The sequence below is a fragment of the Equus asinus genome, chromosome 28, assembly GCF_041296235.1.
Source record: "Equus asinus isolate D_3611 breed Donkey chromosome 28, EquAss-T2T_v2, whole genome shotgun sequence".
In the NCBI taxonomy this organism is placed as follows: Eukaryota; Metazoa; Chordata; class Mammalia; order Perissodactyla; family Equidae; genus Equus; species Equus asinus.
This window is the reverse complement of record NC_091817.1, coordinates 15031282-15054615: the sequence shown is the minus strand read 5'-3', so window position 1 is coordinate 15054615 and position 23334 is coordinate 15031282. Positions and strand designations below refer to the sequence as shown.

Genomic DNA, 23334 nt, shown 5'->3' with positions numbered 1-23334 from the left:
CCATCATGCATATTTCCTCCAGGAAGTCTTGCCTGATTGTCCCAGCCCACCATGGGTCAGGCCACCTTGCTAATGGTCTTAGAGCCCCAGTATGGTTCCTTCATAATTGTGATCACAGTGGTTATATATTTATTTGTGTGATAGAATGTGTTTCTCAGTCTTCTCTGTTAGATTATAAGATTCACAGCAGAGACTTTGTTTTGCTCATAAGATCGTACCCCTATCAAAAGCACAAGGTCCAGCATGAAGTAGGAATGAGTAAATGTTCATTAAATGAATGAGTAAGTGTTAGGGCCAGTTTCATCCACTTTGTAGAAAACCTTTGTTTTGGTATCCGTGTAAGTAAGGAATGTGTTTGACAACAAATAATTGAAAACTTAGTGAACAGTGGCTTAAATAAATAGGTTCTGTTTCCTAAAACTTAGGAAAATTTTCAAACATACAAAATACTTGAATTTTACAGGGAACACCTGTATGCCAACCACCTAGACTGTACCATTGACATATTACTATACTTGTTTTATCACTTCTCTACCTATGTAGCCATCTTTTTTTTTTTTTTGATGCATTTCAGTGTAAGTTGCAGCCATTAGCACATTTCACCCTAGATAGCTGAGCATACATATTCTTACCTAGAGTTTGCTGTTTGCTTAAGGTGCTTGTTGAGATAAAATTTAAATTCAATAAAATGCCCAAATCTTGAGTATACTCTTCAGTATATTTTGGCAAATGCAAATACTTGTGTAACACAAACTCCTCTTAAGATACAGGCTATCCAGGCGGGCCCCATGGCTGAGTGGTTAAGTTCGTATGCTCCGCTGCAGGCGGCCCAGTGTTTCGTTGGTTCGAATCCTGGGCGCGGACAGGGCACTGCTCATCAAACCATGCTGAGACAGCGTCCCACATGCCACAACTAGAAAGACCCACAACGAAGAATATACAACTGTGTACTGGGGGGCTTTGGGGAGTAAAAGAAAAAATAAAATCTTAAAAAAAAAAAAAGATACAGACTATTACCATCAGCCCAGAAAGTTCCCTCATACCCATTTTCATTTTATCCCTGTTCAAGAACTGCATTTAAATGGAATTGTACAGTATGTGCTCTTTTATGTAAGACTTCTTTTACTAAGCATAATGTTTTTCAAATTCATCCACTTTGTTGCATTTATCCATAATTTCTTCCTTTTAAAAGCTGATTAGTACTCCCTTAAATGAATATACCACAATGTGTTGTTTGTCTAATTACCTGTTTGAGAGACATCTGTAGGGGTTTTTTTTGCCCCCCAGTTTGGGCCTATTATGAATAAAGCTGTTATGAATATTCTTGCACATGTCATTTTGTGGACATGTTTTTTATTTCTCTTGGATACATACCTAAGATAGGAAATACTGGGCCATAGATTATTTTATACTTAGTTTTCCTAGACCTTTTTCTAAAGTTATTACACCATTTTATCCCCCTCTCACTAAGATTTGATGTTATTAGTCTTTTTAGTTTTATCTATTCTGGTGGGCTTTGAGCTGAATCTTACTTGGAGCAATTTTTTTCCTTTCACATTATAAGGAATCTAAGGAGGCAGGCCAAAGCTGAGGCAGCTACTCAATAATGGTGTCAGGGACCCAGTCACTTTCTCACTTTCTGTTCATTATTCTTAGTGGCTGATCATAATTCTGTGCATGTCACCTGGGGCAGACAGCCTCTAAAATGGCTCCCAGTGATCCTCGCCTCTGGCTCCTCTTGCCCTTGTGTAATCCCCTCTCATTGAGTGTGGGCTGGCCTTCATGATGTGCTTCAAACAGAATGCAGCAGAGCTGATGGGATGCCATTGCTGCAATTAAGTTATAAAACAACATGGCTGCTTATATATGGTGATGGATACAAATTAGACTGTTGGTGGTGAGCATGATGCAGTCCATACAGAATACTGACAAATAATAATGTACACCTGAAATCTCACAGTAATAAACCATTATGACCTCAATAAAATAAAAAAAACGCACAAACTTTCCAAACACACAGAAAATAGAGCAATATCAGACATCCATTACCTAGATTTAACAATGTATATTTGAACCAATTAACACAGTAGTTCTTCCAAAAGAAAAAAAGAATGGCTTCTGTCGTGCATGTTCTCTCTCATTCTTTTTCAGATCAGTCATTATCTAGGGGAAGTTGGTTGCCATGTTGCAAGGCAGCTCTATGAAGAGCCCAAGTGATGAGGGACTGGGCCCTGCCAACAATCAAATGAGTGAACTTAGAAGTGGATCTCTCTCTCGTGGAGGATGCAGATGAAATTGCAGAACCACACCAGGATTTCTGACCCACAGAAGCAGGGATAATAAGTGTTGTTTTAAGCCACTAAGTCTTAGGGTCATTTGTTATGTAACAATAGATAACTATTACAGCACCTCTTTGTCTCATTGTCATAAGATGGCTGCTGTACCTTCAGGGCCTCATGTTCATGCTCCAGAGTGTAAGAAAAACTGTGGAAAGCAAAGGACAATGAGAGTTTTTTTAAACAAATCTGTTCATTTTTATCAGGAACTCAGAACTTTTCCAAAAATCTCACTCAACAGACTTTGGTTTATATCTTATTGGCCAGAGATAACGCCACATAACCACTCCTAGTTAGGAGGTGGCTAAAAAGGGGGGTGGGACCTGGATGGAGATTGCATCAGCCAACTGTCAGCGTCTGCCACATTAACCATCTCAAAAACCCCACAGGGGAGTGAGGTCAGCATCAGGGTGGGGTGGGCTTTACCAGTAATCTCTCCCCTCCACCATACAATGAAAAAGACATTCATATTCCAACAGAGGACATCCACACAACACAAAAGGTGTCTGAGAGTCCCACAACACAAAAAACTACATAACTCAGCCATATGGCAGAGGGCAGAGAGGTGGAGCCCCCCTCAGAGGAGGTGGAACGGGTAAGAGAAAAGGTTGCTCCCTCCCCAAAAGACAGATCCGGGACTGTGGGAGGCTTCCAAGAGAGAAGGAAGGGGGGAGGGAAGGCTTGTTCATGGGCACATGGGAGATGCTCTAGGGCCCTTGTAGCCCAGGGGAGAGTCCCTACCGAGGTGGGGGTGAACTCATCAAGCCAACAGCCCAGGAGAGCACATAGCGAGGGCAGAGTGAGAAAACCCTGAGGGCACGCAGGAGAAAGCGCCCCTCCCCACCCCTGGCCCAGCACCAAGTCCAGTGCCTGGGATCTCAGCACAACACAGAGGGCCTCAGAATAGGCAGCTCTTGACCCCCACCCAGGGGTAATAGGTGATAACTGCAACCAAATAGTACCAGGAAGCGCAAAAACAGAGCCACGCGCTTTAGCAGTATCAAAAATTATATCAAATCTCCGGAACAGAGGGGCTGGCCCCGTGGCCGAGTGGTTAGGTTCGCGCACTCCGCTGCAGGCGGCCCAGTGTTTCGTTGGTTCGAATCCTGGGCGCGGACATGGCACTGCTCATCAAACCACGCTGAGGCGGCATCCCACATGCCACAACTAGAAGGACCCACAACGAAGAATATACAACTATGTACTGGGGGGCTTTGGGGAGAAAAAGGAAAAAATTAAAAAAAAAAAAATCAATCTAAAAAAAAAAAAAAAACTTAAAAAAAAAAAAAAATCTCCGGAACAGAGAGAATATGACAAGTACCCAGAAATCAGTCCTGAAGACACAGAAATATGTAATTTAAGTGACAGAGAATTCAAAATAGCTATCAAAAAAATCAACAAGTTAAAAGAGAATGTAGAGAAACAATTCAACAAGTTTAGGAGCTACTTCACAAAAGAGAATGAAACTATAAAGAATCAATCAGGAATATTGGAGACAAAAGACACAATGGAAGAGAAAACAAAATATGGATTCCCTGAGCATGCGAGTGGACACCATAGAGGAACAAATCACCATAACTGAGGACAGACATGTTGAAATGCTCCAGACAGAGGAGGAGAGAGGACTAAGACTAGAAAGAAAGGAAGAAAGTCTCTGAGAAATAGCTGACTCCATTAGGAAAAGCAACATAAGAGTTATAGGTATTCAAGAGGGAGAAGAGAAGGAGAGTGGAGCAGAAAGCATGTTTAAAGAAATAATTCCAGAGACCTTCCCAAACCTAAGGAATGAGATGGAAATCCATGTGGAAGGGCCTATCAGATCTCCTAAATGTGTCAATGTAAAAAGACCTACTGCAAGGCAGTACTAGTGAAACTGGCAAAAGTCAATGACAAAGAAAAAATACTAATGGCAGCAAGGCAGAAGAAAATAACCTACAAAGGAACCCCTATCAGGCTTTCAGCAGATTTCTCTGCAGGAGCCTTACAGGCTAGGAGAGACTGGAATGACATATTCAAATCTCTGAAGGACAAAAACTTTCAGCCAAGAATACTCTATCTAGCAAAAATATCCTTCAGCTACAATGGAGAAATAAAAACTTTACCAGATAAACAAAAGCTAAGGGAGTTTGTAGCCATGAGACCACCCCCCAACACACACACATACAAGAAATCCTCAAGAAGGCCCTCATACCTGAAAAAAGACAAAAGGGAGAAAGGGGTTACAAAGCATGGAGTAAGGAGTTAGGTAGACAAAAATCAGAAAATTGTACCTATACATCAGAAGAGGTTAGCAAATAAAAAAAGCATTAAAGATAAAGGGAAGGAGGGGCTGGCCCCATGGCCAAGTGGGTAATTTCGCACTCTCTGCTTCGGCAGCCCAGGGTTCCCCCGGATAAGATCCCAGGTGTGGACATGGCACTGCTCATCAGGCCATGCTGAGGCAGTCTCCCACATGCCACAACTAGAAGGACCCACAACTAAAAATACACAACTATGTACTGGGGGGCTTTGGGGAGAAGAAGGAAAAAAATTAAAGGGAAAAGCAGATAAAGGGAAGGAAAACACCCAAAACAAAGATAATCTTGTCATTTTAACCACAAACTGACAACACAATGGAATAAGATGTGAGAAAAACAACTTAGGAGGGGAAGGGGACAGGGACTGAATCGGTTTAGTCTAAGGAAAGAAGAGGCCACCAGAACGTGGACTACCTTATCTACAAGACTTTGAATACAAACCTCATGGTAACCAATAAACAAAAAAGAACAGAGACATGAATAATATATAAGGACAAAAGAAAGAAACACAACATAACGAACTACATAACTCAATTGATAGACCAAAACACACAGGACAAGAAAGAAAGGAAGTGCAGGAGAACCAGAAAACGAGAGAGAAAGTGGCAGCATTAAGCCCTCATGCATTGATAATCACCCTCAACGTAAATGGATTGAATTCTCCAATAAAAAGACAGAGTGGCAAGATGGATTAAAGAACAAGACCCAACAATATGCTGCCTCCAGGAAATACAGGTCAGCTCCAACAACAAACAGAGGCTTAGAGTGAAGGGATGGAAGACAATACTCCAAGCTTATGGCAAACAAAAGAAAGCAGGTGTTGCGATACTTAGACAAAGTAGACTTCAAGATAAGACAGGTAAAGAGAGACAAAGAGGGGCAGTATATAATGATCAAAGGGACACTCCACCAAGAAGAAATAACTCACATCAAGGGACAGATCATCCAGATAGAAATCAACAAGGAAACAGTAGAATTAAATGAAAAGCTAGACCAGTTGGACTTAATAGACATATACGGAACACTCCAACCAGAAACAGCAGAAGGCACATTCTTCTCCAGTGCACACGGAGCATTCTCAAGGGCAGACCATATGTTGGGAAACAGGGCAGCCTAAATAAATTTGAGAAGATTGAAATAATAACAAGCATTGTTTCTGATCACAGTGCTGTGAAGCTAGAAATTAATTACAAGAAAAAAGCCGAGAAAGGGACAAAGATGTGGGACTACAACATGCTATTAAACAACCAATGGATCACTGAAGAAATTAAGGGAGAAATAAAAAATTATCTGGAGACAAATGAAAAGGAAGACATACCATACCAACTCATATGGGATGCAGCAAAAGCGTTACTAAGAGGGAAATTCACTGCAATACTGGCTCACCTTAACAACCAGGAAAAGTCCCAAATGAGCAATCTGAAGTTACACCTAACTGAATTAGAAAAAGAAGAACAAACAAAGCCCAAAGTCAGCAGAAGGAGAGAAATAATAAAAATCTGGGCAGAAATAAATGCAACTGAAACAAAAAAAGGCAGTAGAAAGGATCAATGAAACAAAGAGCTGGTTCTTTGAGAAGTAAACAAAATTGACAAACCCCTAGCCAGACTTACAAAGAAAAAAAGAGAGAAAGCTCAGATAAATGAAATTACAAATGAAAGAGGAGAAATAACACAACAGACTCCACAGAAATACACAGGACTATAAGAGAATACTATGAAAAGCTATATGCTAACAAAATGGACAATCTAGAGGAAAGAGATAAATTCTTAGACTCTTAACAACCTCTCAAAGCTGAATCAAGAAGAAATAGAGAATCTGAGTAGACCAATCACAGGTAAAGAGATTGAAACAGTAATCAAAAGCATCCCCCCCCCCCAAAAAAAAAAAAAAAGCCCAGGACCAGATGGCTTCCCTGAAGAATTCCACCAAACTTTTGGAGAGGATTTAATACCTACCCTTCTCAAGCTATTCCAAAACATTAGGGAAGATGGAACGCTTCCTAACACATTCTACGAGGCCAGCATCACTCTGATACCAAAGCCTGACAAGGACAGCACAAAAAAGGAGAACTACAGGCCAATATCACTGACTAACATAGATGCAAAAATCCTCAACAAAATTTTGGCAACCCAACTACAGCAACTCATCAAAAAGATCATACATCGTGATCAAGTGGGATTCATACCAGGGACACAGGGATGGTTCAACATCCGCACATCAATCTACGTGATACACCACATGAACAAAATGAGGAATAAAAACCACATGATCATCTCAGAAGACACAGAGAAAGCATTTGACCAGATCCAACAGCCATTTATGATAAAAACTCCTGACAAAATGGTGATAGAAGGAAATTACCTCAACATAATAAAGGCCATATATGACACACCCACAGCCAACATCATACTCAATGGGGAAAAACTGAACGCCAGCCCTCTGAGAACAGGAACAAGACAAGGATGCCCACTCTCACCCCCCTTTTATTTTTTCTGCTCTTTTCTCTCTCCAAATCCCCCCAGTATATAGTTGTATATTTTAGTTGTCGGTCCTTCTAGTTGTGGCATCTCACCACTCTTATTCAACATAGTACTGGAGGTTTTGGCCAGAGCAATAGGTGAGAGAAAGGAATAAAAGGAATCCAAATAGGGAGTGAAGTGCTGAAACTCTCACTGTTTGCAGACAACATGATCTTATGTATAGAAAACCCTAAAGAATCCATCAGAAAACTATTAGAAATAATTAACAACTACAGTAAAGTTGCAGGGTACAAAATCAACTTACAAAAATCAGTTGCATGTCTGTACTCTAATAACGAACTTACAGAAAGAGAACTCAAGAATACAATTCATTTACAATTGCAGCAAAAAGGATAAAGTCTCTAGGAGTAAACCTAACCAAGGAAGTGAAGAACTTATACAATGAAAACTGTGAGACGTTATTGAAAGAAATAGATGATGACATAACAAGACAGCAAAAGATTCCATGCACATGGATTGGAAGAATAAACATAGTTAAAATGTCCATACTACCCAAAGCAATCTACAGATTCAATGCAATCCCAATCAGAATCCCAATCACATTCTTCAGGGAAACAGAACAAAGAATCCTAAAATTCATATGGGGCAACCAAAGACCCCGAATTGCTAAAGCAATCCTGAGAAAAAGAGAACAAAGCTGGACGCATCACAATCCCTGACTTCAAAATGTACTACAAAGTCATAGTAATCAAAACAGCATGGTACTGGTACAAAAACAGGCACCCAGATCAATGGAACAGAACTGAAAGTCCAGAAATAAAACTGCACATCTACGGACAGTTAATCTTTAACAAAGGTGCCAAGAACATACAATGGAAAAGAGATAGTCTCTTCAATAAATAGTGTCGGGAAATCTGGACAGCCACATGCAAAAGAATGAAAGTAGACCATTATCTCACACCATACACAAAAATAAACTCAAGATGGATCAAAGACTTGAAATAAGTCCTGAAACCATAAAACTCCTGGAAGAAAACATAGGTAGTACACTCTTTGATATTGAACTTAAAAGATCTTTTTGAATATCATGTCTTCTCACACAAGGGAAACTAAAGAAAAAATAAGCAAGTGGGACTTCATCAAAGAGCTTCTGCAAGGCAAAAGAAACTAGGATCAAAACAGAAAGACACCAACTGGGAGAAAATATTTGCAAATCATATATCCGACAAGGGGTTAAACTCCATAATATAAGGAGCTCACATAACTGGACAACAAAAAAACAAACAGCCCGATCAAAACATGGGTAGAGGATATGAACAGACGTTTTTCCAAAGAAGACATACAGATGGCCAATAAACACATGAAAAGATGTTCAACATCACTAACCATCAGGGAAATGCAGATGAAAACTACACTAAGATACCACTATACCCCTGTTAAAATGAGTTTAATCACTAAGACTAAAAATAGCAAATGTTGGAGAGGGTATGGAGAAAAGGGAACCCTCATACACTGCTGGTGGGAGTGCAAACTGGTGCAGCCAGTACGGAAAACAGATGGGGGTTCCTCCAAAAACTAAAAAGAGAACTACCATATGACTCAGCCATCCCACTCCTGGGTATCTACCCAAACCACTTGAAATCAACAATCCAAAGTAACATATGCATCCCTATGTTCATCGCAGCACTATCACAATAGCCAAGACATGGAAACAATCCAAGTGCCCATTGACCGATGATTGGATAAAGAAGGTGTGGTACATATATACAATGGAATACTGCTGAGCCATAAAAAAAAGACAATCATCCCATTTGCAACAACATGGCTGGACCTGGAGGCTACTATGCTAAGCGGAATAAGCCAGACTGAGAAAGACAAACAGCATATGACTTCACTCCTATGTGGCCTATAAACAAGCACATGGACAAAGAACAGTTCCGTGGTTACCAGGGAAGGGGTGGGGGAGGGCACCGGGTGAAAGGGAGCACTGACGTGGTGACAGAGCAGAAATAACGTACAACTGACATTTCACAATGATGTAAACTATTATGAACTCAATAAAAAATAAAATCCACAGAGTTAAAGACCTCTTCCTTAACACCCGCTCCGGCGTTCTTGAGAGATTTCCAGAAAAAAGACCAATTCAAATGAAACTTTCAGAAAACTGCTCAGGGTCTGGATGGTAGGGCCTGGGGTTCCTGATTCATGCCTCACGCTGTTCTCTTGGGAAAACTGAGGTACAATCTTCTGTTACTTATATTCCTCCAGTCCTTTGCAATAGACACTTGAGAGTCATCCTGGAAATGTCCCTGACCACCCTCCCTCCCCCAGCAAAATAGCTCCTCAAGTTTTGCTAATATAATGGCCTTCATATTTTTATAATTATGTCCCTCTCTTTTACTGTCTTTCCTCTCCCCTTGGCTCAGGCCTAATACCTGAGGCAGTTTGCTGGGCCAGGTATTCTCAACTTCAAATCTATCCGTTACTCCAGAACTTATAATCCTTATTGCCCCCATTGTCCTCAGGATGAAGCCCAAACTCCTTCCCACGGTAGCAAAGATCCTCTATAGATGAACATGGCCCCCCTCTCCAGCCTTGACTCTTTGCCCTGAACTTGGGTACCCAGAACAGCAAACTGTTGATCTCCCTGCCTTTGATTACACTGTCCCAGCTGCCTGGTAGGTCTTCACCTGTGATTGGGAGGGTCCACCTGACGTCCTCAGAGATTTAGCTTTGGACAAGTCTTCCAGAAAGCCTTCTAGGACCTCAACTCCCTCAGCACTGGGTCTAGTGGCCTCCTTAGCAGCTGTGTACTAATCGTTTTCCCTTTCAGGGGGGAAAAGTTCATATTAGGTTGACCTGGTAGAAAATTCAACTAATACAATTGGATTTGGAATGAAAAATACGTCTCCCTCCAATCCCTGCCCTCCAGTTTCTTTTCCAGTTTTTTCATGCACATGCAAGCGGAAATCTATTTTCATATTACGTTTGCAAAATTTTAAACAAGATGTTCTGTACCTTGTTTTTCCAATTAACACTGTATTTTTGAGATTATATTACTTCCATATAGATCTATCTCATTCTTTTGCAGAGCTGCTGTGATATTCTGTTGTATGCATACCTTAATTTGCTCAATTTGTTGATGGACGCTTCGGCTGTTTCTGATTTTTGCTATGAGAATCAATGCTGTAAAGTGAAACATCTTCACACAAATGGATTTGAGCACAGGTGGGGAATATCTTTTCTTCAGATTCTTAGTGGTGGGATTGCTAGATCAAAGGCTAGGTGGATTTTAAATTTTGATATAACACTCTATAGTCATCTGATTTACTGTTTCCATCAGCAGCCCAACTCCGCTGTATTCAAATATTAGGCCGTTTACACCACTAGACTGCGTGTTTTTTCACCTTTATTATTAACATTTGTCTGGCAGAATTAGCCCTCAAATATTTGACTTAACGAATTCTATATCTGGTAGCGCCGAGTCCAGGCCTTGGCATAGAGCAATCTCATCATATGCCTATTACAATTCCTCAGTGGTTAGACTTGCAAACAGTTACTAAGGTGTATTAAATGCCAGGGTTCACCTGCCACCTCCTCCTGCGCGGCTGTTTTCCGTCCTCCCGGGGAGGGGGCGTGGCCAGCACCACGGCCCGCCCTATCTGTGCACTCGTTGGTCCAGCCCGACGCCCGTTACTGCCGAGGCCCGCCCAAACCACGCCCCCGCGGAGCGCGCCGGGCCGAGAGAAGGCGTAGCCATTGTCCCGCCGGTCGAGCCAGACCGTCTGCTCTCGTGAGAATCGGGGCGCGCTCGCAGACTCGCACGGCCCGCGGTCGCGCGCAGCCCCGCCCCCCCGGCACGCAGGCCCCGCGCGAGCTCGCGCACGCGCGCACCCGCCAGGGCCTCGGTCTGGCCCGCGAGGACTGGCGGGCGGAGAGCGGGCCGCTGAGGTGCGGGGGAGGAGCCCGAGCCGCCGCCGGCGCCGAGGAGCATGTCTGCAAGTCGGGCCAAGAAAGTGAAGATGGCCACCAAATCGTGCCCCGAGTGCGACCAACAGGTGGGCGTCGGGGCCGGGCGCGCGGGCCGGGGGCGGCCGTTGGCCGTGGAGAGCCCTCGCCGGGGCGCCGGGCCGGGCGGGCGGGCGGGGGCTCGGTGGCCGCGGGCGGGCCGTGTGGGCGGGGGCTCTGTCGTGCGGCCGCCGCGCAGGCCGGGCCGGGCTGGGTGTGCGGGCCGTGGCGGGGCCGCCTGGGCGGCTCCGGGCGCGGCGGGCCGTGCGGCCGCTTTGTTCGCGCGGGCGGCGGGCGGGGCGGCGGGGCTGAGTTTCAGCGAATCTGGAGATTTTCCCTCCTTGCTGTATTTGTCACACTGTTGACGTAAGTCACCGCGCAGCGCGTCTTCACGTGGTGGTGAGCGAGACCTCGAGGGACGCTGCCCGCCGCCGCGCCCACAGAGCTGGCGTTTCTGCTTCTAGATCTTTTGGAAAGTGTCTGGTTCCATGGCTTTTCGAGGACTGCCTTCTGCGCAGATGTAGTGCCGCCGGTAGCCTGTCAGCTCGCGTCCTTGCTCCTCCGTCCAGCGCTCCCGGTCTTCCCGGGAGCTGCGCCGCTCCGAGGCCCCCGCCTCCGCCCCCGCCCCCGGGCCCGTCTCGCCTCCGCTTCCGCCCCGCCCCTTGCCCGCCTCCGTCCCGCCTCCAGCGCCCAGCCTGCGGGCGCGCATCTCTACAGGATGAGCGCGTCTCCTCTCCCTGGCCGCCGCCTTTTTGATTAGTAGTACCTTGAAATGCCTGGAGCCTTGTTTAATAAGCTGATTTTCGTGCATTCTTTAAGAGACAAGCTTGTAGGTTGACAAGTCTTGTAATAGAAGATGTTATATGGTTTAATCAATATTTTTTTTATGAGCGGTGATAGAAATGCTGAGCAGAGGAAGATTGTGCAAGGAGAATTAGTTTATTGATCTTATGAATTTATTTAGTATAAAGTATAAAAACGATTTAGTCATAAATTCCAAAGTAAAGAGTTAATCTTCCATTGTTACCATTAAACAATTTTTAAAATTCTGAGAAAATTGCACTTTGCGATTTAAGTCTCTTTGCAGAAGATTATTTCAATATTTAAATTATTTCCGTTTGTTCCAATTAATTGTGCAGAAGTATAAGGTTTACATGGTATGCATTATACATTCCAGTTTCTATAGGGCACAAGTTAATGCAAATCCTGACCTTGTTTAACTTGGCATAAAGTAACCTTTTGGGAAAAATAACCTGTTTTTGATATCCTGGTTAAAGAAAGAGGAAAGGATAATAAGCGTGTAGGAGTCCTTGTAACCGTTCAAGAGAATGTGATCACGTTTTATTTGGAAAGATCACATTAATTTTGTTATACATACACAACGCCTTCCTCCAGCATCCAAAACAAAACACCATAGATTGGGTGGCTCAAACCACAATAATTTATTTTCTCACAGTTCTGGAGGGTGAAAGTCCAAGATGCTGGCAGAGAGAGCTTTCTGCTGTCTCTTGATGAGGTACTAATCCCATCATGAGGGCCTCACCCTCATGACCTTACCTACGCCTAATTATCTCATCTCCAAATACCATCACCTTGTCGTTTAGGGCTTCAACGTAGGAATTTGGGGGCAGGGGACACACAATTCAGTCCATAGCAAGCTATTATGTAATTTAAAATGTTGGTTTGTTTTGTACTTTGTTCTATGTAGGTGGGGACTAATTAAAAGTTTTGGTGATTTTTAAAAGCTATTTATCTTTTGCTAAAAGTAAGTGAAGTGAATTGAGGAAAATAATAGGTTAATTTTAGCTTGCTAATTATTTGAAGGTACAAGCTTCCTGTATTTATAATCGAGGAAAAAATGTTAATCCAGAAAGCCATTTTTTAAACAACATTGAGATACTGCTGTTATTGTAAGTTGCGTGATGAATATTAAATTAGAATTTAGGTATTGTTTATAAACACTAATGTAAAATCTTTAAAGTTTGGGAAGATAGCCCTAGTTGAATAGATTTACATATGTTCTGTGTGTGTGTAAGTTTAAAGACAGGTAGAGATCAGCAAACCAGAAAGACCTAGATTTTCAGTTGCTTTATAACATCCCCTTTACATGCCTCTATTGAAAATCTAGATCTGAAACATCTAAACCACAATACTTTTCATTTTCAAGGGGCTTCACATCCACTAACTCAAATTACTGAGCCATTTTGTGTGTAGTAGTATTCAAGATTCTTGTTAGTTTTCTGGTATCTTTTGTGTGTCTCTCTTTTTGCCTTAAATTTTTTTTTAAATAGAGCAGCTTTTTTCATTTATAGGAAATTTTATGTGACATATAGCAAATATGTCTAAACTGATTCTCTTAGCCGCAAAGGATATAAATGAGTTCTCCATAATGTGGTTATGTTTTTGAGCTTTTTTAAATCAGTGAAACAATATAGGACAGGATTTTGTTTCTTGCAGGTTTTTTTCCCCGTTTTACTGGTAAAACATACAAACAACCTAAATACACTTTTCAAGGAATAAATTGATGCACAATAAGCCACCAATAAAGAAAACTTTGGATGTTTTTTTTCCATTTTAAAATCGTGAAAGTACAAGTAAATAGGGAGAATATCAGCTTGTGATAAATGCCTTGTAGCGTGAGAAGTTTCATTCCTGTTATCTTTGGCATTACAACTGAAATTTGCAGGAACTTTAAGGTGTGTGTTTAAAATTCAAGTTGTACTGTAAAGAGATTAATATTACTGAATTTGTCCACCCTATGTAATAATTCTTTTTATAGGATCTGGGTTGTGGCGGTGGTTGGTTGTTTTTTTGAGGGGTTGTGGTGGGAGGAAGGAACTTTCCATTTTAAAAAAGACTTTATGGTGAATTAGCTCAGGCATGTGAATATTTCTTAAGCGTGAAACACTTTCATTAAGGGATGAAGATCAACCTTCACCTAAGTGAATCAGCGTTTGTGCATTTTTCATCTTAAAGCCCAAAGGACATTTCTCATCTAACTGCAGCACTCTGTGAATTCTGGATATGGGTTAATGTAATTTTCTTGAGAATGAGACAGAGACCTAAATTTAAATTTATTGAGTTTCAGTAGCTGGAAGAAATACTTGCTGAGTAGCAAAGGATCTGTTGAATAAGATCGTCATGTTTCTGTGTTTTTTGGCTAGCATTAATTTAAAACAATTTTCAGTATTGTGGATGTCCTAATGATGTGTTTAAGTGTAGAGGAAATGAGTCAGTACCTTTGAGCTTGGTTTCTATGACGATGTGAAATTTTAAAAATGACAGGCATACCTATTTTGGACAGGTTTTACACTATTAAAAAATGTAGTTATTATTTTTCTTTAATACAAACTAGAGATGCTTTGTTTAGTGTTTTATACAAAGAAAAAGAATTCTGCCAAAATTTTGATTTAGCTTAATTAGATCAAGTATTTATATTCTAGAATATGAGGCATTCTGTGCATACGTGGATAAAAAGCTTTATAATTGTTTATATTTAGTATTATAACTAAACTTTTACACAAGCAAAACAATAGGCAAATGGAATTTATCTTACAAAGGGAATTGTCATTTTCCGACTGTAATTATTCTGTGAATGCTTTTTGTTGAGATTAATTTCTGGGTTTTGCTGAACATGTCTTGATACCAAGGATTATTAAGGTTAATATTAATGAAACAATTATGGAGGGAAATCTAAAAATTTTTTCAATGATTTTCCATAACATTTGGCTTAAAAAAAAGTATAGACTTGAAATAGAGAAAGGAGCCACTTGTTAAGTATTTTACAGATTTAGAAACAGAAACCTTAAGAGCTTAAGTGTTTTATCTAATGTCTTTCCTGGAGCCAAGACCCTAAGATCCTAGATCCTATCTCAATCCTACTTTCTCCTCCATTCTCTTTTGTTTGTACTGTACTTTTGCCCCTCAAACTGGTTGTTGTAAACTATTCTTTGTCTTTTTTTTGTCATCTTACCCTCTCATGTTAGAACATGAGTCATTTTCAGTTCTTTCCCCTTTTGAAATGTCTGACAGATCTACCTTTTCTCCATTTCCATTCTCACTATTCTGGCTGGGCCCTTACAGTCTTACGCTGGGATTACTTTAATGACTTCTCAACCATGCTCCCTTTTCTAATTTGCTTATGTAAACTACTATTAAACTAATAGTTTAGGAAATGCTACCTTTTTTCCCATGTATTTTTTTCTGGCTCTGACCTTATTATGGTTTCCTGTTGGTTACTCGCATCAGCACATGTATCATGCATTTACTATTTTCATGATATCATAAAGAATTAGGAGAATGTGAAGATGCGCAGGACACAATACCCACCTCAGATAATTTGTTGTAAGGAGGTGGGGTTTAAATAAATCTGTGGTTCCTACTTAAGTACTTTATCATTCAGTTCAGGAGACTACATAAACACTGAGAAGTTTAATAGAAAATAGAAATAGAAGTTTTATAGAAAAATAGTAATAATATATTTTGGGTTTTTTCCCTACAGGTTCCTGTTGCGTGTAAATCGTGTCCTTGTGGTTACATATTTATTAGCAGAAAACTTTTAAATGCAAAACACCCAGAGAAATCACCACCTTCTACAGGTAAATGTGAGAGTTTACCACATTTTTAGCTTTTTTATGTAGAAATTTAAAATTAATTTTCATGAATTTACTATTTACATTTTTGTTGAAGTTAAAAATTAAAATCTATTAAGTATGCCTTTGCTTTTTATTATCTATTGGAAATTAGCTGGTGACATTAGTTTGCTGTTCATTCCATTTAAATGTTACCTCCCTTATAATGCTGATAAAGCTTGTAACAAATTTTCTGTTTTTTAGTTTGGAGGATGGAGAGCCATTGGAGAATTTTAAGCAAGGGAGTGACCTGGTCTGATTTTTAAAAAATTTTTAAATAGTTTAATTAAGGTATAATTGACTTTCAATAAGTTGCACATATTTAAAGTATACAGTTTGTTTTTGTCATATGTTTATACCAGTCAGACAATCACCACAATCAAGATAATGAACATGTTCATAATTTCGAAAAGTATTCTAGTTCCCCTTTGTAAACTCTCCTTCTTGCTACCCCCACACCTAGATAACCACTGATTGATCTGCATTCTGTCACTATTCCAGAACTTTATAAATGGAATCATACAGTATATACTCTTTTTTTTGCCTGGCTTCTTTCACTGAGCATAATTTAAGATTCAGCCATCCTGTTGTGTATATCAATAAGAGTTCATTCATTTTTATTGCTGAGTAGTATTCTTTGTATGGATATGCCACGATTTGTTTATCTGTTCACTGGTTGGTGGACATTTGGGTTTTTTCCTCTCATAGTGCTGGTAAAATTTGTAATAACTTTTAAGTTTTTTTTAAAATTAGTGACTGGGAAAGTATAACTTGATTTTGGTGTGAATATAAGTATTAGACATAGTGGTTATTTTTTATAATTCTCTGATTTAGAATATCTAAAAAGTAATTTTGTTTGAATTTTGCTTTCCCATTAATGTACACAAATAGGATTTATTCAATGGATATATTTATTAAAAGATGAAATTTTGTTACTTTATTCTTTGATAAAATCAGAACTTCATGCACTAATGATCCCCAGATAGGAGTAGATTGATTACAGATATCCATTGAGCACCTTCTATGTGCTGGGCTCTGTTCTAAGCTGTAGGTGTAAAGTAATGAATGCATCTACTTTGTAGGCAGGTTCACGGCTGTTATGGAGCTTACATTGTTATGGGCATTTACTTGTGAACAAGTAAATAGGTGGAATATCAGCTTATGATAAATGCCTTGTAGGAAATTAAAATTGAGTGCTGGTCTAGTGTGTGACTAGAAGGCTACTTTTGATTGAGTGGTTGGAGAAGTCCTCTTTGAGAGGTGACATTTAACTTGAAACTGAATAGGAACAAGGGGCTAGCCATGGTAACAGCAGGGAGAATCATAGCAGTCTTGATAGATGAAATAGCAAATGCAAAAATTCTGAGGCAGAAAAAGTGTGGTATGGTTTAGAAACAAAAAGGTCAGTGTGGTTGCAGTGTAGACAGTAAGAGCAGGAGAGTGTGGGAGATGAGGCCAGAGGGATAGGCAGGGGCCAGATTATGCAGGGCTTTGTAAACCAGAGTAAAAAATTTAGATTTTGTTCTTAAAATGTGAGGAGAAACTATTCCTAGGATGTGGAATGGGGCAAGGGGAAGGTGGCATGCTCTGATTTGCCTTTTAGAAAGCTCATTCTGGCTGCTGTCTAGATAATAGTTTGGGCGTACAAGATGGAAGTGGGCTGTTACAATATGTTAACTGAGTGAGGATGCCAAGGGTGGTTATAAACGCAGATAATTCAAGAATTATTTATATTTATGTCTGTGAGAGGTCTCTTTATCCTCGGTTATATAGAGGTGGCAGGAAAGTTGTTTAATTCTATTTCTTCCTCTGTCTGAGTTAGCTCCCTTTCATCATGAGAATGGACTTAATTTATTGGCTCTTAAAGGCTGTTGTCTGGATTGGTTATGTAAGAGTCATCCAGAAAGCTTGTTTAAAATGGATTCCTGGGTTGTTTCTTTTTAAGATTGGCACCTGAGCTAACAACTGTTGCCAATCTTTTTTTTTTTTTTTCTGCTTTTTCTCCCCAAATCCCCCCAATACATAGTTGCATATTTTAGTTGTGGATCCTTCTAGTTGTGACGTGTGGGATGCTGCCTCAGCATGGCCTGATGAGCGCTGCCATGTCTGCGCCCAGGATTCGAACCAGTGAAATCCTGGGCCGCCAAAGCGGAGTGCGAGAACTTAACTACTCAGCCACAGGGCTGGCTCCCATGGATTCCTGGGTCTTATTCCCTAAGAGTTTGATTCAGGTATGGGAACCCTGGAATGATTCATTCATTAGATATGCTGGAGTGGCATATCAGCTCAGTTCTGAGTCTTCAAAATGAGTAAGATATGGTCCATGCCCCTAGTGGGACAAGTGTGTGTCTTTTTTTTTATTCAACAGATATTTTCGAGCCCCGTCTATATACCAATGATTCAGGTGAGAAATGAGGTAAGGAAGAAATCCAGCGAGGACAGAGAGAAGGGACAGATGCTACCAGTGTTAAGGAGTCAGAATCATTTCAACCAGAGGGAAGAATTTAGAATGATTCCCAGATTTCTGACTTGGATTACTGATTAGAAAGGGAATATAAAAGAGAAGATAAGTTTTGAGAGACAGATAAAGAATTTAGTTTTGGATGTAGTTGTGAAATATCATTCGTGTGTGGTTTTTTTCTTCCCAGTTGGATGTATAGACTGAAGCTCAGGGAATAGCCTCAGCTAAAGATAAATCCCTTTTGAGCCATCAGGGAATAGAGATGGTAGGTGACATCGTGGAAATGGATGGGTTTGTGCTACGGAGTCTGTAGGGTACGAAGAGGAAGAGGTCAGTGACTGAAGTCTGGCAAACTTCAATCTTAAAGGGTGGAAGTGGGTAGGGAGGTTAGGTCAACTGAGAAGAAATGTCACCTGTAGAACAGCCAACAGAGTGATGTTACATAAGTCATGGTGATGAGTGAGAAGCAATTCATTATTATTTTACATTTAGGTTCCTAAGATTCTGTTGTTTAGTAAGTGTCTTTGTGACCTTGAAGTGAAGACAAAACTTTGAAGCCTAGAAATCCCAGGGAGAAGGAAGAGTAACCAGCAAAAAAATTCCAGAAAGAATAGTTAGAAAGGATGGAGAAACATCAGAGACAGACTGTGCCATAGAAACCAAAGGAGGAAAGGTTTTTAAGGAGAAGGCTTAAGAGTATTCAAAGCCTGGAAAACAGTTTGATATTTCAGACATGGGGTCAGAAGACCTGGCTTCAGATTTGGATGCCAGTTTTGTCACTGGCTAACAAGTTAATTAACCTCCACAAGCAGCTGCTGTTTGTGTATAAGATAGATTTATAGTACCAATCTTAGAGGAGTGAAATATAAAGGAAGTACGTATGAAAATGTCTACTGTAAACAAAGCTTGGTATGTTATAGGTGTTCAGTAAATATTCATTTTTACAGTTAAATTTCCTGAAAGTAAGATTTACCTTGGATAGTCCATAGTAAGGGAATTGAGAAGAGTATAGTTTTTAAAATCTCTACAGTTTATGAAGTTCTTTATGAATGTTGTCAGTGGGATCTAGAACATTTCAGTTTAAATAAGCAGAGAATTTATAGAAGAAAAAATGAAAATGGATACTATGTATCTGGAAAGATAGCTTTGCTAATAATCAGGGAAATGTAGTTGAAATAAAGGACCGTTCTTTTTGCTCACCTTCTGACAAAAATGTAAAGGATTTCGAAGTGCTTTTATGAGTATGGCAAAATGAATAGTCTTATACTAGTGGTGAGAGTATAAATTGGCACAGTCTTTTTGGAGAACAATCTGACAGCAGTTGTTGAAAGTTTTAAATGCACGTAACCTAGAATCTAGACCTCTTTGTCAGTAGGTCTGTAGCCTAGAGACATAATTGTTTATGATACACAATAAAATATTTACTAGGATTTTCAGGCAACACTGTTATAGTAGCAAAAAGTTAAGCCAAATATCATAAGTAGGGGAATGGTTAGTTAAGTAGGGTACATCTTTTAGGGAACAACGGTATGTGCTGATTAGAAAGAATGATACAGATTTTTAGGTACTGAGTTGGAAGAAATCTTTAAAACTATTTTAGAAAAAAGTGCAAAACAATACTTGTATGAACTTGTTTTTTTTTTTGTAAAATTTTATTTTTTTGCTTTTTCTCCCCAAAGTCCCCTAGTACATAGTTGTGTATTCTTCGTTGTGGGTCCTTCTAGTTGTGGCATGTGGGATGCTGCCTCAGCGTGGTTTGATGAGCAGTGCCGTGTCTGCGCCCAGGATTCGAACCAACGAAACACTGGGCCGCCTGCAGCGGAGTGCACAAACTTAACCATTCGGCCACGGGGCCAGCCCCTGAACTTGTTTTTTACAAAATTTTTTTTCTTGTGATAAGTGCTTTTAAGATTTACTCTTAGCAACTTTCAAATATGCAATACAGTATTATTAACTATAGTCACCATGCTGTACATTACATCCCTGTGACTTATTTATTTTATAACTGGAAGTACCTTTTGGACCCCTCTTCACCATTTCACCCACCTCCCCAACCTGCATCTCTGGCAACTACCAGTCTATTCTCTGTAACTATGAGCTTGGTGTTTTGTTCTTTTTTTTAATTCCACATGTAAGTGAGATCATATGGTGTTTGTCTTTCTCTGGCTGACGTATTTCACTTAGTATAATGCCCTCAAGGTCCATCCATGTTGTTGCAAGTGGCAAGATTTCATTCATTTTTATGGCTGAAGAATATTCCATTGTATATACACACACCACATTTTGCTTGTCCATTCATCTGTTGATGGACACTTAGATTGTTTCCACATCTTGGCCATTGTAAATAATGCTGCAGTAAACATGGGAGTGCATATATCTTTTTGACTTAGTGTTTTTGTTTTCTTCAGATAAATACCCAGAAGTGGAATTGCTGGATCATATAGTTCTATTTTTTGTTTGTTTCTAAAACCCCACAAAATGATTCCTACATGTAGTTATTAATCAGTAAATGTATAGATGGATAGATCACTGGATAGCAAGGAAGATTTATTTGCATAGTTAAACATTTAAAACAAAAAAGAACCATCTTTAAAGCTCAAATTGCACTTATTTTAAAAGTGAAATCAAAGCTATAAAAGATAATTTTAAATTTCAGTTTGTGGAAAACTCTTAGTTATTATTGTAACTTTGTGACATGCAGGAGGAAAATAATCTAAGTAAAATAGATTTATCTAGGTTTGGATTGTTCAAAACTCACGTTTTTCAAGTATATTAATTATCTTTGTATCTTTATAACATACATAGAAATAGGGAAGTAGGACAGTAAAATTATATAGACCTTTGTCTAGCTGAAAACACATATAAATAAACAAAATCTATTATGGAAATGAAGAGATTTTTACAAGTTTAAAATTAATTTTGGTCAGAGGAGGAGATGAGTATTCCAAATAAAACTGTATTAAGAAATGTTCAGTGTTTTGTACGAGTGCATAGAACCTCAAGGCAAAATATTCTTTGACGCCTTTCCAAATGAGTTAGGTATGTGTTGTTTCTTTTGTCCTTTTTGGGGGGCCAATATTAAACGGAGATACATTTTTTGAAATTAGCTGTCTTGTTTATGTAGAATTTAATTTCTAAATTGAATGGTTGACTGAGATTTTAAAAAGTAGCCTTGAGATTAAGTCTTAAACTGTCAATTTGAAGATATTTCTTTAAAAAAGAGATGAAAGGAAATATTGTATTTCCTAAAATTGAGAGTATCTCAAAGGACCAAACCTTGAGCACTGTAGTAGTTCTTCAAATATTTGATCAGTCTGTAACTACTGTAGTAGTTATCTATTGAAATATTTGGTCAGTCACCAAATACTGACAGAAGCAGTTTTTGGTGAGAACAAACCCAGTTTGTTCCAAGTCTTTTAATTTGGTTTTCCAGATGGGTGTTCTGGCTGGTTAGTAATCTTAAGGATGCCATTTTGCATTTAATAACCATGGATATATCTTTTTCCTTTTAAAAATTTTAATTATAAAAACTATAAAGAAAAACTGAAATTCTAGATGAGATACTAGTTTATAAAAGACTTCTGAAGGTAAGAAAAAAGATTTAAAAGTAGGAAATTGGAATAGCTTATTAATATTTAACTGTGTATTTCTCAGTGGGTATAAGCTTTAGGTTAAGCTTAGTCAAATAACCTCCTTATTTTTCATTAGGGGAAGGAAAAAAGGGACAAAAAAAATTAAACCTAAACTTACTTTTCAAATTATTTTCTAAGATAAGTTAACAGGCACAGGCTGATAAATAAGCAAAAAAGTCTATAAATGACATATTCACTTTTAGTTAAGGGGAAAAAAATGGAGAAATGATTATCACCAGTTCCTTTTATAAACCCAAAGTGATTGAGCATTAATTTAGAAGTAAGTGATCCTCAACTCAGAATTGCTTGACAATGAAGGTTTGGTTTTATTTCAGAAAACATTATTTCTTATGTGCTAATCACTTAAAATTGCTATACGTTTCATATGCACAACATGTTTTTTATGTAGTTTTTATTTTGCCTTTTGATGAAGAAATGCATAACTTCATCTCTGCATCTGTACTTTTAGGTTCTTAATCATATGGTTTATATAATGATATCTATATTTATATTTAAGACTTTTTTTTAAATAGAATCCTCTGATTACTTCTAATTAAGACTGACTGATTTTAGGGCTGCTGCATAGCTGTCATACTAAGATTTCTTTCCATTGTACTCCAGGGATAATCTCACTTTTTCTTAGATACTATTATTTCTTTTAACCCGTGTGTGTTTATTTCTGAAACAAACTTTCCAGAAATTGTTTCACACCTGGAAAAAGTTTTCGTAAGAGAGAAGTGGTGGTACGTTTCCTCTCTCCCATTGTGAAGAATGCGTTTCCTTTGCACTCACACTTAAATGTCATTCTCATTCTTTGCTACTCAGTGAGTACTTTCCATCTGAAGGCTCAAGTCTTCAGCTTAGGGCAATTTTTACCTGTTATTTCTTTTTCTCCATTCCTTTTTTTTTTTCTTTCTGGCATGCTTATTGGATGATATTATCAGGATCACCATCCACAGAAAACCTGACTGACATGGGACTGGACAGATAGTTTACTTTTCCTGTTTGGTGAAGAAAGATGAAGTTGGCACTACAGGACCAGTGGGTCAGTGATGTCATCAAGGACCTAGGCTCTTCTCTTTCTTCCATCCTGAGGCTCTCATCCTCCTTGTTACAAGGTAGCTGTTGTACTTTGAGGCATCCCATGAGCCTTCCAAGCAGGAAGAAGAGGGAAGGGCAGAGAGATAAAGGGGCATGCCAGCCATGCTTATGCCCTTAAAGAAAAATCTTTCTGAAAACCTTACCCAATTCCACTGACATGTCATTGGCCAGAACTAAATTTCATGGCCACTTCACTGCAGGAGTCTTGGAATGTGTATATCTTAGCTAGGCACCTTGCCTTCTTGAGCAGAACAAGATTCTCTTCTTGATGAAAAGGGGGAAGTGAATGTTGGGTGGATAATTAGCAATTACATCATAGATAATTATTAGATTTGTTGGATTTTTCCTTCATTTCTCTTCATTTACTGTCACATATTCTCTCTCT

General features: G+C 39.4%; 1 protein-coding gene across 10 annotated transcripts in view; it reads left to right on the top strand.

Annotated features, from left to right (window-relative positions):
- C28H16orf87 (chromosome 28 C16orf87 homolog) overlaps positions 1-23334 on the top strand; it is an 85375-nt gene that overhangs the window by 48013 nt on the left and 14028 nt on the right. For 3 of the 10 annotated variants that reach the window (XM_070500629.1, XM_070500627.1, XM_070500628.1), the window contains exons 1-2: positions 10859-11174; positions 15626-15722. In XM_070500629.1, the coding sequence (XP_070356730.1) occupies positions 11109-11174; positions 15626-15722 (163 nt within the window). In that variant the 5' untranslated portion in view covers positions 10859-11108. Of the gene's footprint in view, positions 1-10207; positions 10345-10835; positions 11175-11588; positions 11954-15625; positions 15723-23334 lie in introns of those variants that run through there. The other 7 variants (XM_070500631.1, XM_070500633.1, XM_070500626.1 and 4 more) reach the window with 6 other exon arrangements.